This window comes from Bubalus bubalis, chromosome 6, assembly GCF_019923935.1.
Source record: "Bubalus bubalis isolate 160015118507 breed Murrah chromosome 6, NDDB_SH_1, whole genome shotgun sequence".
Classification (NCBI taxonomy): Eukaryota; Metazoa; Chordata; class Mammalia; order Artiodactyla; family Bovidae; genus Bubalus; species Bubalus bubalis.
In genome coordinates this window covers 2,028,539-2,041,970 of record NC_059162.1, presented here as the reverse complement: position 1 = coordinate 2,041,970, position 13,432 = coordinate 2,028,539, and the positions used below count along the sequence as shown (strand labels likewise).

Genomic DNA, 13,432 nt, shown 5'->3' with positions numbered 1-13,432 from the left:
CAGAGAACAAAGACTGAAGGAAAAACAAATGAACAGAGTATCAGTGATTGTAGGGAAACCTCAAGGAGCGTAAGGGGGTAGTAAGAGAACTTTTGGGGGTGGATATGTTTATTATCTTGAGGGTGGCGATGGTTTCACAGCTGTACACATATGTTAAAACTCATCTAGTTGTATGCTTTAGATATATGTATTTAATTTACTATACTTCCATCATGTCTCAACATTGGTATAAAAAAAAATCTGAAACTAAACTCCCAGATAATAACAAGTGGAATGGTGGAGCAGTGAGTTGGGATACTAAGTGAGGGGGAGCAATAGTTTTCTAAGCTTCTTGTCTATTTGAGAAGAATGGATGTGGATACCTGCTAACTGTATAAGTTGTTATAAAAATATGTTTTAAAACAACTATCTTAAAAGTATAGATAGCTACAGAATGAAGCAAAATAGAAAGCATGACTTGAAACCAGTGTAAGAAAAAGCAGAGTAAAAAATACTGATCAATCCATCTAAAGCAGAAAAAGGAAAAATAAGAAACCTAGAACGATAGTAAACAGAAACTGAAAATACTTGAATGAAGCTTTTTATTCAAGAAACTAGAAAAAGAACCACAAAATAGCCCGAAGGAGATACACAGAGGGACTCCATAAACTTAAAGCAGAAATAAAAAGGAACAGGAAAACTGTAAAGTTCATCAATAAAACCCAAAGCTGTTTTTTTTTTTTTTAAGATCAGTAAAATAAACATTTGCAAGAGGAAAAAAAGACACGAGGTAGTAATAACATTAGGAATGAAAAGGGAAAGCAATATTAGAATATGTATGTTTTAAATTATAAACAAATGTTATAATTGTTTTATGCCAATAAATCTTGTTTTTTAAATCAACTTTATTGAAGTATAATTTACACACAGTAAAATGCACACCTTTTAAATATATTATTTGAGAAATTTTGATAACGATATGCCACTTGTAACCACTACCGCCATAAACAAGGTATAAGATATTTCTGACAACCCAGGAGTTCTCTTGTCAGTTCTCAGTCAGTCACCTCCCTCTACCTCTCGCTGCTGCTGCTAAGTCACTTCAGTCGTGTCCGACTCTGTGCGACCCAATGGACGGCAGCCCACCAGGCTCCCCCATCCCTGGGATTCTCCAGGCAAGAACACTGGAGTGGGTTGCCATTTCCTTCTCCAATCTCAGTCAATCCCCTCCCTCTACCTCTTAGCCCTAGGTAACTGCTGATTTGAGCAACCCTGGTGGCTCAGTGGTAAATAATCTGCCTGTCAATGCAGGAGACACAGGTTCCATCCCGGGTCTGGGAAGATCCCCTGGAGAAGGAGATGGCAACCCACCCCACTATTCTTGCCTGGGAAATCCCTGGGGCAGGTGTGGGGGGTGGGGGGGTAGGGTGTGGGGGGTGGGGGGGTAGGGTGGGGGGGTAGGGTGGGGGGGTGGGCAGGGGCAGCGTCGCAAAGAGTCGGACACCACTTAGCAACTAAACAACAACTGTTCATCTTATTTCTATACAATAGTTTGGCCTTTTCTTGAGTTTTGTATAAATGGAATCAAGATATCTATCTACCCTTTTATATATTCTTTTTTTCACTCAATGAAATTATCCTGCAATTCATCCATGTTAAATATCAACAGTTCATTGCATTTCTTTCCTGAATAGCAGCCTAATAAGTGTGTGTGTTAGTCACTCAGTCGTGTCCGATTCTTTGCAACCCCATGGACTGTAGCCCACTAGGCTCCTCTGTCCATGGAATTCTCCAGGCAAGAATACTGGAGTGGGTAGGCTTTCCTTACTCCAAGGGCTCTTTCCAACCCAGGGATCAAACTCAGGTCTCTTGCATTACAGGCGGACTCTTCACCATCTGAGCCACCAGGCTAGCTAATAAGGATATACCACAATTTTAAAATCAATTCCTCTTTTAATGATCATCTGGGTTGTCCAGTTTGAGGCTCTTACAAATAGAGCTGCTATGAAAATTCATTTCCAAGTGTTTTTTTTTTTTTTTTCATTTCTCCTAAATGAATGAAGTTCTGGGTCTGATGGTAAATGTAAGTTTATCTGTATAAGACACTGTCACTGTATGAAAACCCTAGTTGTGTCACATCCTTGCCTACATTTTACAGCACTATAAGTGAAAACCTAAATGAAACAATTTTCCAAAGAGGAATATTACCAAAATTAGCTGAAGGAAAGTGGAGAAACCTAAAGAGTAATAACCATGCAAAATACTGAAATGGTAATCAAAGGTCAACTCCATTCTCCATAGATATACTAGGATCAAAGTGTTTTATTAGTGAAGTTCTATCAAATTGTCCAGAAATAGATAATGCCATTGTTCTTCAAAGTGAACAGAGAAAAAGATGGCAGTTCATTTTATGGTTGCTTATACCAACATCTTGTAAGGATCGCATGGAAAAACTCCATCATTTAATATCACTTCAATCAAGGAGGCAAAAATCCCACATTGAATATACTTTAAAAAATAAACAATGCCAAGCATGATTGAGAAGAGGTTATAGTAGTAGTAATGGTAGGATGCTTTAACAGAAAAATATAGCAATATCATTTACTATACTAAACAAAGGATAAAACCACATGGTCATCTGAGAAGATGCACAAAAAGCATTTAAAAATATTTTAAAATCTTGTTCTTGCTTTTAAAATATATATATACAACATGCATACGCATACTTAACCAAATAGAGACGGACAGTTCTCTGGGAAGCACATATCCAAGAAAATCCAAGAAAATTGACTGACACTATTTGAATCAATTTGAGAATTCAGCAGTATCTAAATACACAAGATTAACACTAAAATCAATATGTTTCTCTACACATCATCAGTAACTAATTAGAAAACATAATGGAAAAAAGAAACATGTATAATACTTCTATATACATTCTAGGAATAAAACTAACAAAGGAATAAAATGAATCAGACCTTTATGAGGAAATCTATAAAACTTTATTCAAGGACAGTATGTAACATCTCAGCCTCTTACTGTGTTTCCTTTATAATACTTATGAAAAGCTTTTTAAAAACCATATTCTTAAGTAATGTTTAAGAATCAGGGCGGAAACCAAATCAAATCATTCTGGTTGGTTCTCTTGCTTTTGTCATCTTACCTGCCCCTCCCCCCATTAGACTGTAAACTTTTTGAGGGAAAAGATCTCATTTGTGGTGTTCCTCCCTCTGTCCACCCAAGACCTTCCACAGTCTTGGCACAGAGTTGGCCCCTTACAACCATGGTGGTGGTGGTCGTTTAGTTGCTAAGTCATCTCCTACTCTTGCGACCCTGTGGACTGTAGCCCGCCAGGCTCCTCTGTCCATGGGATTTTCCAGGCAAGGATACTGGAGTGGATTGCCATTTCCTTCTCCATGGGATCTTCCCGACCCAGGAATCTAACCCAGGTCTCCTGCATTACAGGCAGATTCTTTACTGACTGAGCTATGAGGGAAGCCCCCTTACAACCGTAAAGCACCTATTTCTGCTTTATTGACTATGCCAAAGCCTCTGACTGTGTGGATCACCACAAACTGGAAAATTCTTCAAAAGACAGGAATACCAGATCACCTGATCTGCCTCTTGAGAAATCTGTATGCAGGTCAAAAAGCAACAGTTAGAACTGGACATGGAACAACAGACTGGTTCCATATAGGAAAAGAAGTACGTCAAGGCTGTATATTGTCACGCTGCTTATTTAACGTATATGCAGAGTACATCATGAGAAACGCTGGGCTGGAAGAAGCACAAGCTGGAATCAAGATTGCCGGGAGAAATATCAATAACCTCAGATATGCAGATGACACCACCCTTATGGCAGAAAGTGAAGAAGAACTAAAGAGCCTTTTGATGAAAGTGAAAGAGGAGAGTGAAAAAGTTGGCTTAAAGCTCAACATTCAGAAAACTAAGATCATGGCATCCGGTCCCATCAATTCATGGCAAATAGATGAGAAAACAGTGGAAGCAGTGACAGACTTTATTTTGGGGGGCTCCAAAATCACTGCAGATGGTGACTGCAGCCATAAAATTTAAAGATGCTTCCTCCTTGGAAGAAAAGTTAGGACCAACCTAGATAGCATATTAAAAAGCCAAGACATTACTTTGCCAACAAAGGTCTCCCTAGTCAAGGCTCTGGTTTTTCCAGTAGTCATATATGGATGTGAGAGTTGAACTATAGAGAAAGCTGAGAATGGAAGAATTGATGCTTTTGAACTGTGGTGTTGGAGAAGACTCAAGAGTCCCTTGGACTGCAAGGAGATCCAACCAGTCCATCCTAAAGGAAATCAGTCCTGAATATTCACTGGAAAGACTGATGTTGAAGCTGAAACTCCAATACTTTGGCCACCTGATGCGAAGAACTGACTGATTGGGAAATACCCTGATGCTGGGAAAAATTGAAGGTGGGAGGAGAAGGGGAGGACAGAGGATGAGATGGCTGGATAGCATCACCAACTCAATGGACATGAGTTTGAGTAAACTCCTAGGAGTTGGTGATGGACAGGGAGGCCTGGCGTGCTGTGGTCCATGGGGTCGAAAAGAGTCGGACAGGACTCAATGACTGAACTGAACTGAACCGTAAAGCATGGAAGAACCTGAAGCACTGGCTGGTCCTCTTTACCTACTTTGAAGGATATTACGCAATAATGTACAGAAATTTCTCCACGCCGTCCTCGTGACAACACCCCCCACCGACTCATCTCCACCAATCAGAATGCTTGGCACCCGTGCCCTAGCTCCCCCACAACCCCGCCTCCAAGGTCGCACGAGGCGGAGTCTTCCGGTCTCAGGCTGTTTTTCTCCTGGAGAGGCCGATGCGCCTGCGCATCGCGCCCTGATTGGCTGAGAGCTGAGGACCTGCGCGTGCAGGCCGCAGCCTCGGTTACTAAGGGCGGGAGCCCGGCGAGGGCGCCGGCTGCTGGTGCTGTCTCAGGCTCGCTTCAAGGCCTGGCTACGCTCACCATGCCGAACCGCAGGGCCAGCCGCAATGCCTACTATTTCTTCGTGCAGGAGAAGATCCCCGAACTACGGCGGAGAGGCCTGCCTGTGGCTCGCGTCGCCGATGCCATCCCCTACTGCTCCGCTGACTGGGCGGTAAGGCTGGAGGCCCATGGCCTGGGGCCAGGCAGTTGGCAAGTGGGAGAGTAAGGCGGGAGGGACAGAGGCCTTGAGAAGGCCAGTGACCTCTGGGCCCTGCTGGAGGGGGAGGAAGCTCCCCGTCCCCGGTCCAGGGCAAACCGACGCCGGAACCGCTTCCCAGTAGTGTCCAGGCATCTGCCGGGCCCCAGGCACTAGGCCCTCACTGCTGCTGCTTGTTTTCCCTTTCCATCTCCTCAAGCTCCTGAAGGAGGAGGAAAAGGAGAAATATGCAGAAATGGCTCGAGAGTGGAGAGCTGCCCAAGGGAAGGACTCCGGGCCTTCGGAGAAGCAGGTAAATTTAACCGGAGAAGAGCAGCCACCTGCCTCACAGGTAGGCATGCTCGGTAAATGCTGGATGAGTGAATGGATTAATGTCAAGAGTAGACGACTGGGTGATTTGGTTGAGTGCAAAAGAGTTTTTCATTTTTTTTTCTTGGCGTCAGAATGCTTGCTGAAAAACGAGCAGGCTCCTGAACTAGGGCACACGTTGGTTTCGTTTGATGGTGAAGGCCAGGGAAAATCCCAGTAGGAAGCCTGCAACCAATAAACCTTGATTAGCAAAAGGGAGTGTTGATATTTAGGATTTGTACTAGATCGCCTCTAAGGGTCCTTGTGAATTCTTTTATGATTGAAGAATCTTTTTCAGGTGTTTAACAGTAGTTTGGTCCATTCTCTCTTTTTGAATGACACCAGTCTGTGTTTAAAATATTGAAATAACAGTATCTGTGGATGTTGATTAATATTTTGTGTGCCTTAAAAGGTAAGAGTTGAATAAAGTTATTTGAATTTATGTCTGTGTAGCAAAATGTTAAAGCGCTGAAAAAAATCTGTTGCTTATTCATATGTAGAAAAGGCAAGGTAAATGTGGAATTTTACCCCCTTCCTCTATATTCTTCCCATTCTGACATAGCAAAAATTCTGTTCTTATTATAAACTGCTAAAATTGGATTGAAATTCAGTAGTTTTGCTTGTTTTAGGTTTGAGAGATTTTTATATTATGGATTTATGTTTGAGTAGAAGCTCTACTCAGTTGAATTCGTGTTAATACTTAATTATATTTGTGAGCCCCGATTTTTTTTTGTCTTCTTTTCACTACAGTTTCTTATTTCCCTTCAAAATAAAAGTCATGTTCTACATATACATCATTGAGACTTGAAGTCAACACAATCTGGTTTTTACTTTGAGGAAAAAACAGTATTGGAGTACTTCGGCAAATGATATTCTTTTGGCCACTGGACAAGCATGCATTATGTGACTCCATAGGATTAGATTATCAGTAGTGGGGAAATGGCTTTCAACAATAATTGGATTGGTTATTTACCACCTAGCCCCTTGATTCAAAATATTTTTAGATTTTGCCATCCTCTGCCTTTGGGTGTAGGTGTTATAAGCATTATTTATGTACTCATTGAGTTTACTGGCTTGGAGTGGTTATTAAAGTAATCTATGGGTTGTTTCAAAGTTATTTTGCTAAATTTAAGTATATGATATAAAGTGGGCAAGAGTTTAAATATATGGTCAATGATTATCTTTCTCTTTAGAAACCTGTTTGCACCCCATTGAGGAAGCCAGGCATGCTTGTACCAAAGCAGAATGTTTCACCCCCGGATCTGTCAGGCTTGTCTCTAAAAAGTGATCAAGGTAGAGTAATCCTACAGTGTTTTGCTTGTATAAATTTGGGCACTTAAAATTCTATGTTATGTTGATCAGTAAACTTGTCTTCTCTTCATTTTGATTCTGCATTTCAAAGTAATTGACTATGGTGTTCAAACAGGATGGCACTAAAGTTGTAAAAGATCAGGTAATATGCATTTGTTGAAGTAATACTGGGTTTTTTTTTGTTTGTTTTTTTTTTAAACAAAAATCTGGTCTCTTGGTTTCTACCATTTCATATGTTATTAGACATACTTTTTGAATTCCAGTGTTTATAGCTAGACACTTAAATATGTTTGTTTTAAAATTAAAGATAAATTGAGCCTAGGACAGCAAAGAATATAGTTAATCAGAGTCCCTGCTATTCCTTTTGGCTGTTTTTTGTTTTTGTTTCTTTTTTAATTAAATGTGTTCTGACTTTGTTAAAAACTTACTAATCTTTAGCAGTCCTTAAGCGTGGCCAATCCTGGTAAATAATACCCTTCTTACATTCTCACATTTCTTTATTCCTTTAGAGGATTTATAAGTGGTCTTGTGTGTATTGGTAAAAGGTAAAGAGTGAACTAAAGTGTCCATAGTTTGTACTAGAATTTTTCTATACTGATTCTACTTGGCTTTATTTTCCATACCCTTATATTTCTTGAATATGGGTTACAGCTTTTCTTAAGTCATTACTCACATTTAAGTCTTATGTATAGCTAAGTTATATAGAGCTAGCTGTAAGTTTGAATAATTTTGTTATTTCATGCAAAGAATGGTTACTGCTTTAATCCTTGGTAAATGTTATAAAAATGTATTTATCTGATACACCTGATTTATTTTCTCTTTTCTAATTCATTTAGAAATATAGGAACAGAAGGAGAAAGGTTCTAAAACTCTTGTTTTTATCAAAGGAGTATATCTTGAGATGCTTATCTGTTTGTGTTGCCTTTTTTTTTTTAAAGCTCTCCTTGGAGGCATTTTTTATTTTTTGAATATTTTTAGCCATGGCGAGCTACCTCCTCACTGTGAACAGCGCTTCCTCCCTTGTGAAATAGGCTGTGTTAAATATTCTCTCCAAGAAGGTATTATGGCAGATTTCCACAGTTTTATAAATCCTGGTAAGTAGCCAATTAGAGTAGATGCTAGATGTTAAAAAGTTACTTTTTTATATTGAACTTATTCAATAATAGTATTTTTCTTAAAAGCTGTTGCATGGGTGAGTTCTTCAAATGTAGACTGTTTGAAAAACTATTGAGAATGAAGTGTTGACAGAGTTTTTGGTTTAGGCTTTTAACCTCAAATAAGCATTAAAGTAGGAGGAGAGTGAAAAAGTTGGCTTAAAGCTCAACATTCAGAAAACTAAGATCATGGCATCTGGTTCCATCACTTCATGGGAAATAGATGGGCAAACAGTGGAAACAATGTCAGACTTTATTTTGGGGGGGGGCTCCAAAATCACTTCAGATGGTGATTGCAGCCATGAAATTAAAAGACGCTTACTCCTTGGAAGGAAAGTTATGACCAACCTAGACAGCATATTCAAAAGCAGAGCTATTACTTTGCCAACAAAGGTCCATCTAGTCAAGGCTATGGTTTTTCCAGTGGTCATGTATGGATGTAAGAGTTGGACTGTGAAGAAAGCTGAGCGCTAAAGAATTGATGCTTTTGAACTGTGGTGTTGGAGAAGACTCTTGAGAGTCCCTTGGACCACAAGGAGATCCAACCAGTCCATTCTAAAGGAGATCAGTCCTGGTTGTTCATTGGAAGGACTGGTGCTAAAGCTGAAACTCCAGTACTTTGGCCACCTCATGTGAAGAGTTGACTCATTGGAAAAGACCCTGATGCTGGGAGGGATTGGGGGCAGGAGGAGAAGGGGACGACAGAGGATGAGATGGCTGGATGGCATCACCGACTCGATGGAGATGAGTTTGAGTGAACTCCGGGAGTTGGTGGTGGACAGGGAGGCCTGGCATGCTGCGATTCATGGGGTCGCAAAGAGTCGGACATGACTGAGCGACTGAACTGAACTAGAAGCATTAAAGTTGAGCAGATAGAATGCCTGAAAAAATCTGTAGCCTGCTGTTTGCTTATCTGTAGTCTTACAATTTCCTGAAAGCTTTGCTGTTTTCTTTCTTTACCCCATCCTTCACCTCAGCAGTTCTTAGTTTTTAACTTGGTCTTGACTTGTAACCTTGAGCAAAATATTTATCCTTTCTGAACCTATTAATCTGTGAAGTAGGGATAATACCTGTTGGAGAGCTGTTCTAATGTGGGAGACCTGGGTTCGATCACTGGATTGGGAAGATCCACTGGAAAATGAAATGACCACCCACTCCAGTATTCTGGCCTGGAGAATTCCATGGACTGGTAGTCCATGGGATTGCAAAGAGTCAGACACAGCTGAGCGGCTTTCACTTTTACTTTTCTAAAGAATACATGAGATGGTATGGAAATAAACTAGTATTTAAAAGACTTTCAGCTATTATTATTCCTACTATTCCACTCCATCAAAAGCAGTTAGTAATGAACACATAGGATTTGATTCAGTTCTCAAGTTGGTAGTTAGTAGTTAGGGGAGTATGAGGAATATATAGGGAGAACTATTTGGGGAAAGAATAATTTCATCTTTGGTTTTGTCAGTTGCTTTAAAATTCATTAGGACAGTCCAGCACTTTTCCTTGTTTTGAAATAACAGGAAAACAAATTTTCCTACTTAATGAGAGTTGCTGCTTAGGATAATTTTTGAGCAGGTGTAAAACGTTAAAAAGGCAGAACTTGGAGACTTTCCTCTGAGAAATTTGTCAGTTATCTTGGTATATCAAGGGCCTCATGAACTGTGGACTTTTTATGGACTCCTGGCTAAGACTCCTTTAGCACAGATTTTCTTCACCTAGTATTTCTTTCTCTGTGAGGACTAACTTTTTAAAGTAGTGTGAATAGTATACCAAGATTCTTTGATAGTCATCATACCATTGGTTAGGAAAAAACTCCTCTGAGGTTTAAATCTTCTATAATTTCACATAACAATAGCAATTACCTTTGTTATGATATGGTCATCCTATGGAATATTACTGTAGTACAACCGAGAGCTTATGGATTTCTGCATCTCTCAATAAAATATTTTTAATTACAGGTGAAATTCCACGAGGATTTCGTTTTCATTGTCAGGCTGCAAGTAAGTATAAAGGAGTGGGATAGAATATAGGCATTGAGGATAAGCTACCTGGTTAAGATGCTCTTTAAACAGACACATAAAACACTGGGGGAAGATAATGTTAAATTATTGTTGGTAAATCTTCTTAAAAGTGGTAGTGTATGTAAGCCTTAAAAGTTTTTAAATTACAAGCAATGATAGAATAATGTCCTTTTCCTTTTATGGAGATTGTGTTTTTATTTCTGTTTTTTTTTTTTTTTTTTGCTTATGTCCTTTGGCTTGAAGATCAGTGGCTTTTACTGGCCAGGTGCTTGGGTAGGTCTTCTAACAGGTATAAGGTTATCTAGATTTAGGGCTATTCACAGAAACGGCCATTCAAAAGTAAGGGGGGAAAGTTTATGTTTCAAAAGTAACAGAACAATAGTGTTAAACAGATGAAACAGCTATGAATTGATTTTTCAGATGAGAAAAACAGGTTTTCCTTGTACTCTTGTCTAGAAAAGAGTACATAGGTTTCTTTTTTTTTTTTTTCCTAGTGTTTCTGTAACATTATTATTTTTTTTTAATTTTATTTTATTTTTAAACTTTACAATATTGTATTACTTTTGCCAAATATCAAAATGAATCTGCCACAGGTATACATGTGTTCCCCATCCTGAACCCTCCTCCCTCCTCCCTCCCCATTCCATCCCTCTGGGTCGTCCCAGTGCACCAGCCCCAAGCATCCAGTATCGTGCATCAAACCTGGACTGGCAACTCGTTTCATACATGATATTTTACATGTTTCAATGCCATTCTCCCAAATCTTCCCACCCTCTCCCTCTCTCACAGAGTCCATAAGACTGTTCTATACATCAGTGTCTCTTTTGCTGTCTTGTACACAGGGTTATTGTTACCATCTTTCTAAATTCCATATATATGCGTTAGTATACTGTATTGGTGTTTTTCTTTCTGGCTTACTTCACTCTGTATAATAGGCTCCAGTTTCATCCACCTCATTAGAACTGATTCAAATGTATTCTTAGAAAAGAGTACATAGGTTTCTATGTAAAGTACATAGTACATAGGTTTCTATGTAAAGTATCTTGCAACCAAAGGATGTGTCTGTGTAAATCTGACCTCTTGTACTCTTTTCTAGAAACTAGATTTTAACCAGTTTTTTATTTCTTTTCAAATAAAAATCAGGATAATAGGTTTGTCTTTTAGTTTTTATTCAAAATGTCAGTGTTTAAAAGTTTTTTCTTAAAAATGTAGACAACTAGTCTGTAGAAGTGTTTGAAATTAGAAATAAGTTTTTCAAATCTGCTATAACAAGCAGCTGTTTTGTTATACTTATTCATTTTTGTTAGTGTTCTTTGAGTTTTTCCCAGTCTTAATAAAAAATATGTGTTAGTCCCTTTTTTGTTTGTTTTGTTTTTTTGAGTCAGAGCTGTGGGCTTTGGAATAAGGAGTTTAAGGCAGTCTTTTAGTAAGTTCTCTTATGTAGCTTTGGGTGAAAAAAATGTATAGAATAAAAATGCTGTTGTATCTTTGAGATGTGAACCCAGCTCATCTCAAGTGTTAAATTGTCTGAAGCTATTTGGCAAAATAGGTAGTAGTGTAAAAGTAGAAACTTAGCTGGTGAATTAATTTCACCTTTTTACTTAAGCTCTGTTTATGGTTTGTTCATCTCATGAATGCATTGGAATCCCTATATGCCAGACACTCATTTGTGAGAATGCCCCTTACTGTTTATTTTGTTTCTGATTAATTTTTTTTTAAAAAATCATTTAAAAAACTTATTTTTGCAATGGTCTCAAAATTAAGCGATTAACATAAAATGTGGTTCTTGAAAACAATCCTATTAAGGTCTCCAAGAATGTTTTCTTGAGTTACTTTTCACACTGTTTGAAACGAAGCACGATGTTTTCCATTCAGGAAACCTAAGATACTTGGAGCTTACCAATTTAAGCATGTCTTAAATTGCCAGTTTGATAACCCTAGGGAATGTATCAATTAAATAAGATAAATGACTGTATTGGAATGACAGCTATGTCAACAGAATAACTGAAGATACCGAGGATAGCGTAATCCAGCTGATGTCTCACACAGTGACACACTGAAAGAGATACGCATGATTAATAGCTAAGGACACTGCATTCAGATCTGCCTGACGCTCCTGCGCTATCTGCTCTTTAGGAAGTACGTGTGAGACCAAGTGAAGGCTTCATGGGCATTATGGTTTAGCACATTACATCGAAGAATTTTAAGATTGGAAGAGATTTGATAGTCTCCCATGTCCTGCCCACCCCTACAATGTTCCTCTGAATGGGAGTTCAGGTTCTGTGTGTGTGTTGGGGGTGCGGGGGTGGGTAGGAGATTTGGGCCCTCTCATTCTCCAGTACTTCACCAGAGGCACTCTGCTTCTTTCCTTTTTATAGTTAATCATTTTGAGAGATAAGTTCTGCTTTAACATGAGCCAAGCCTTAGAAACTGCTTTCAGCTTCCTGTATGGAAGGTCTATCAGCTTTTAAAATGAAGCTTCATACACATATAAAAAAGATTATAACATTCACTTAAAATTTGAAGAATATTAATGAACAGTGCACCTGCCGGTCAGCTGAAAAAATAGCACTTTGCTGTTATCACTGAAGGTCCCTGTATTTCTGATTTCATACCCCCTTAAGAGAACCACTGTTCGGAATTTTGTGTTATTTCCTTTGTTTTATGAATAGTTTTATGATAAGTACATATTTAAATAATGTATTTTATTTTGCTTGTTTGAACTTCTCAGTCGTGTCTCTTTGCAACTCCATGTACTGCCCCACCAAGCTCCTCTGTTCATGGAATTCTTCAGGCAAGAATACTGGAATGGGGACTTCCCTTGTGGTGCAGTGAATAAGACCCTGCTCCCAATGCACGGGGCCTGGGTCAGTCCCTGGTCAAGGAACTAGACCCCACATGGCGAAACTAAGTTCCGGGGCAGCCAAATAAATACATGTTTTTTTGTTTTGTTTTTTTTGTTTGTTTGTTTGTTTTAAAGAATACTGTAATGGGTAGCCATTCCCTTCTCCAGGGCATCTTCCCAACCCAGGGACTGAACCCAGGTCTCCTTCATTGCAGGCAGATTCTTTACTCGGAGCCTTCAGGGAAGCCCCACATATTCTGTATATTTCCGTGTATTTTTTAAGTGACGTCTTTCCCACTATTTCTCTGTTGGATTGTTTGTCATCTTTATTGGTGTATGGAAGTTTATAGTATATCTGTTTTTATTGATTATTTTAATCGTGTGCAGATACCTGTTTTCATTTTTCTCTTATGGGTATTTTAATTTATAGCAGTTTTTATTTTTAATGTAATAAATGTATCAGTTTGTTCCCTGATAGTTTGTGGGTACTTGGGGGTCTTAATTTAGGAATTCCCTTTTACTTTTTTTGTAGTAAACTTTAAAGAATTTATTTTCACTTGACCTACTTATATTTCTCAGAATGAGAATATATACATTAT

At 38.8% G+C, this 13,432-nt stretch overlaps 1 protein-coding gene across 2 annotated transcripts in view; it reads left to right on the top strand.

Annotated features, from left to right (window-relative positions):
- The first annotated feature begins 4,865 nt into the window (after positions 1 to 4,865).
- MAEL (maelstrom spermatogenic transposon silencer) overlaps positions 4,866 to 13,432 on the top strand; it is a 57,385-nt gene continuing 48,818 nt past the window's right edge. The window contains exons 1-5 of one of the 2 annotated variants that reach the window (XM_025287430.3): positions 4,866 to 5,112; positions 5,357 to 5,488; positions 6,699 to 6,798; positions 7,755 to 7,910; positions 9,926 to 9,967. In XM_025287430.3, coding sequence (XP_025143215.2) covers positions 4,981 to 5,112; positions 5,357 to 5,488; positions 6,699 to 6,798; positions 7,755 to 7,910; positions 9,926 to 9,967 — 562 coding nt within the window. In that variant the 5' untranslated portion in view covers positions 4,866 to 4,980. The remainder of the gene's footprint in view (positions 5,113 to 5,356; positions 5,489 to 6,698; positions 6,799 to 7,754; positions 7,911 to 9,925; positions 9,968 to 13,432) is intronic. The other variant, XM_006057299.4, reaches the window with a different exon arrangement.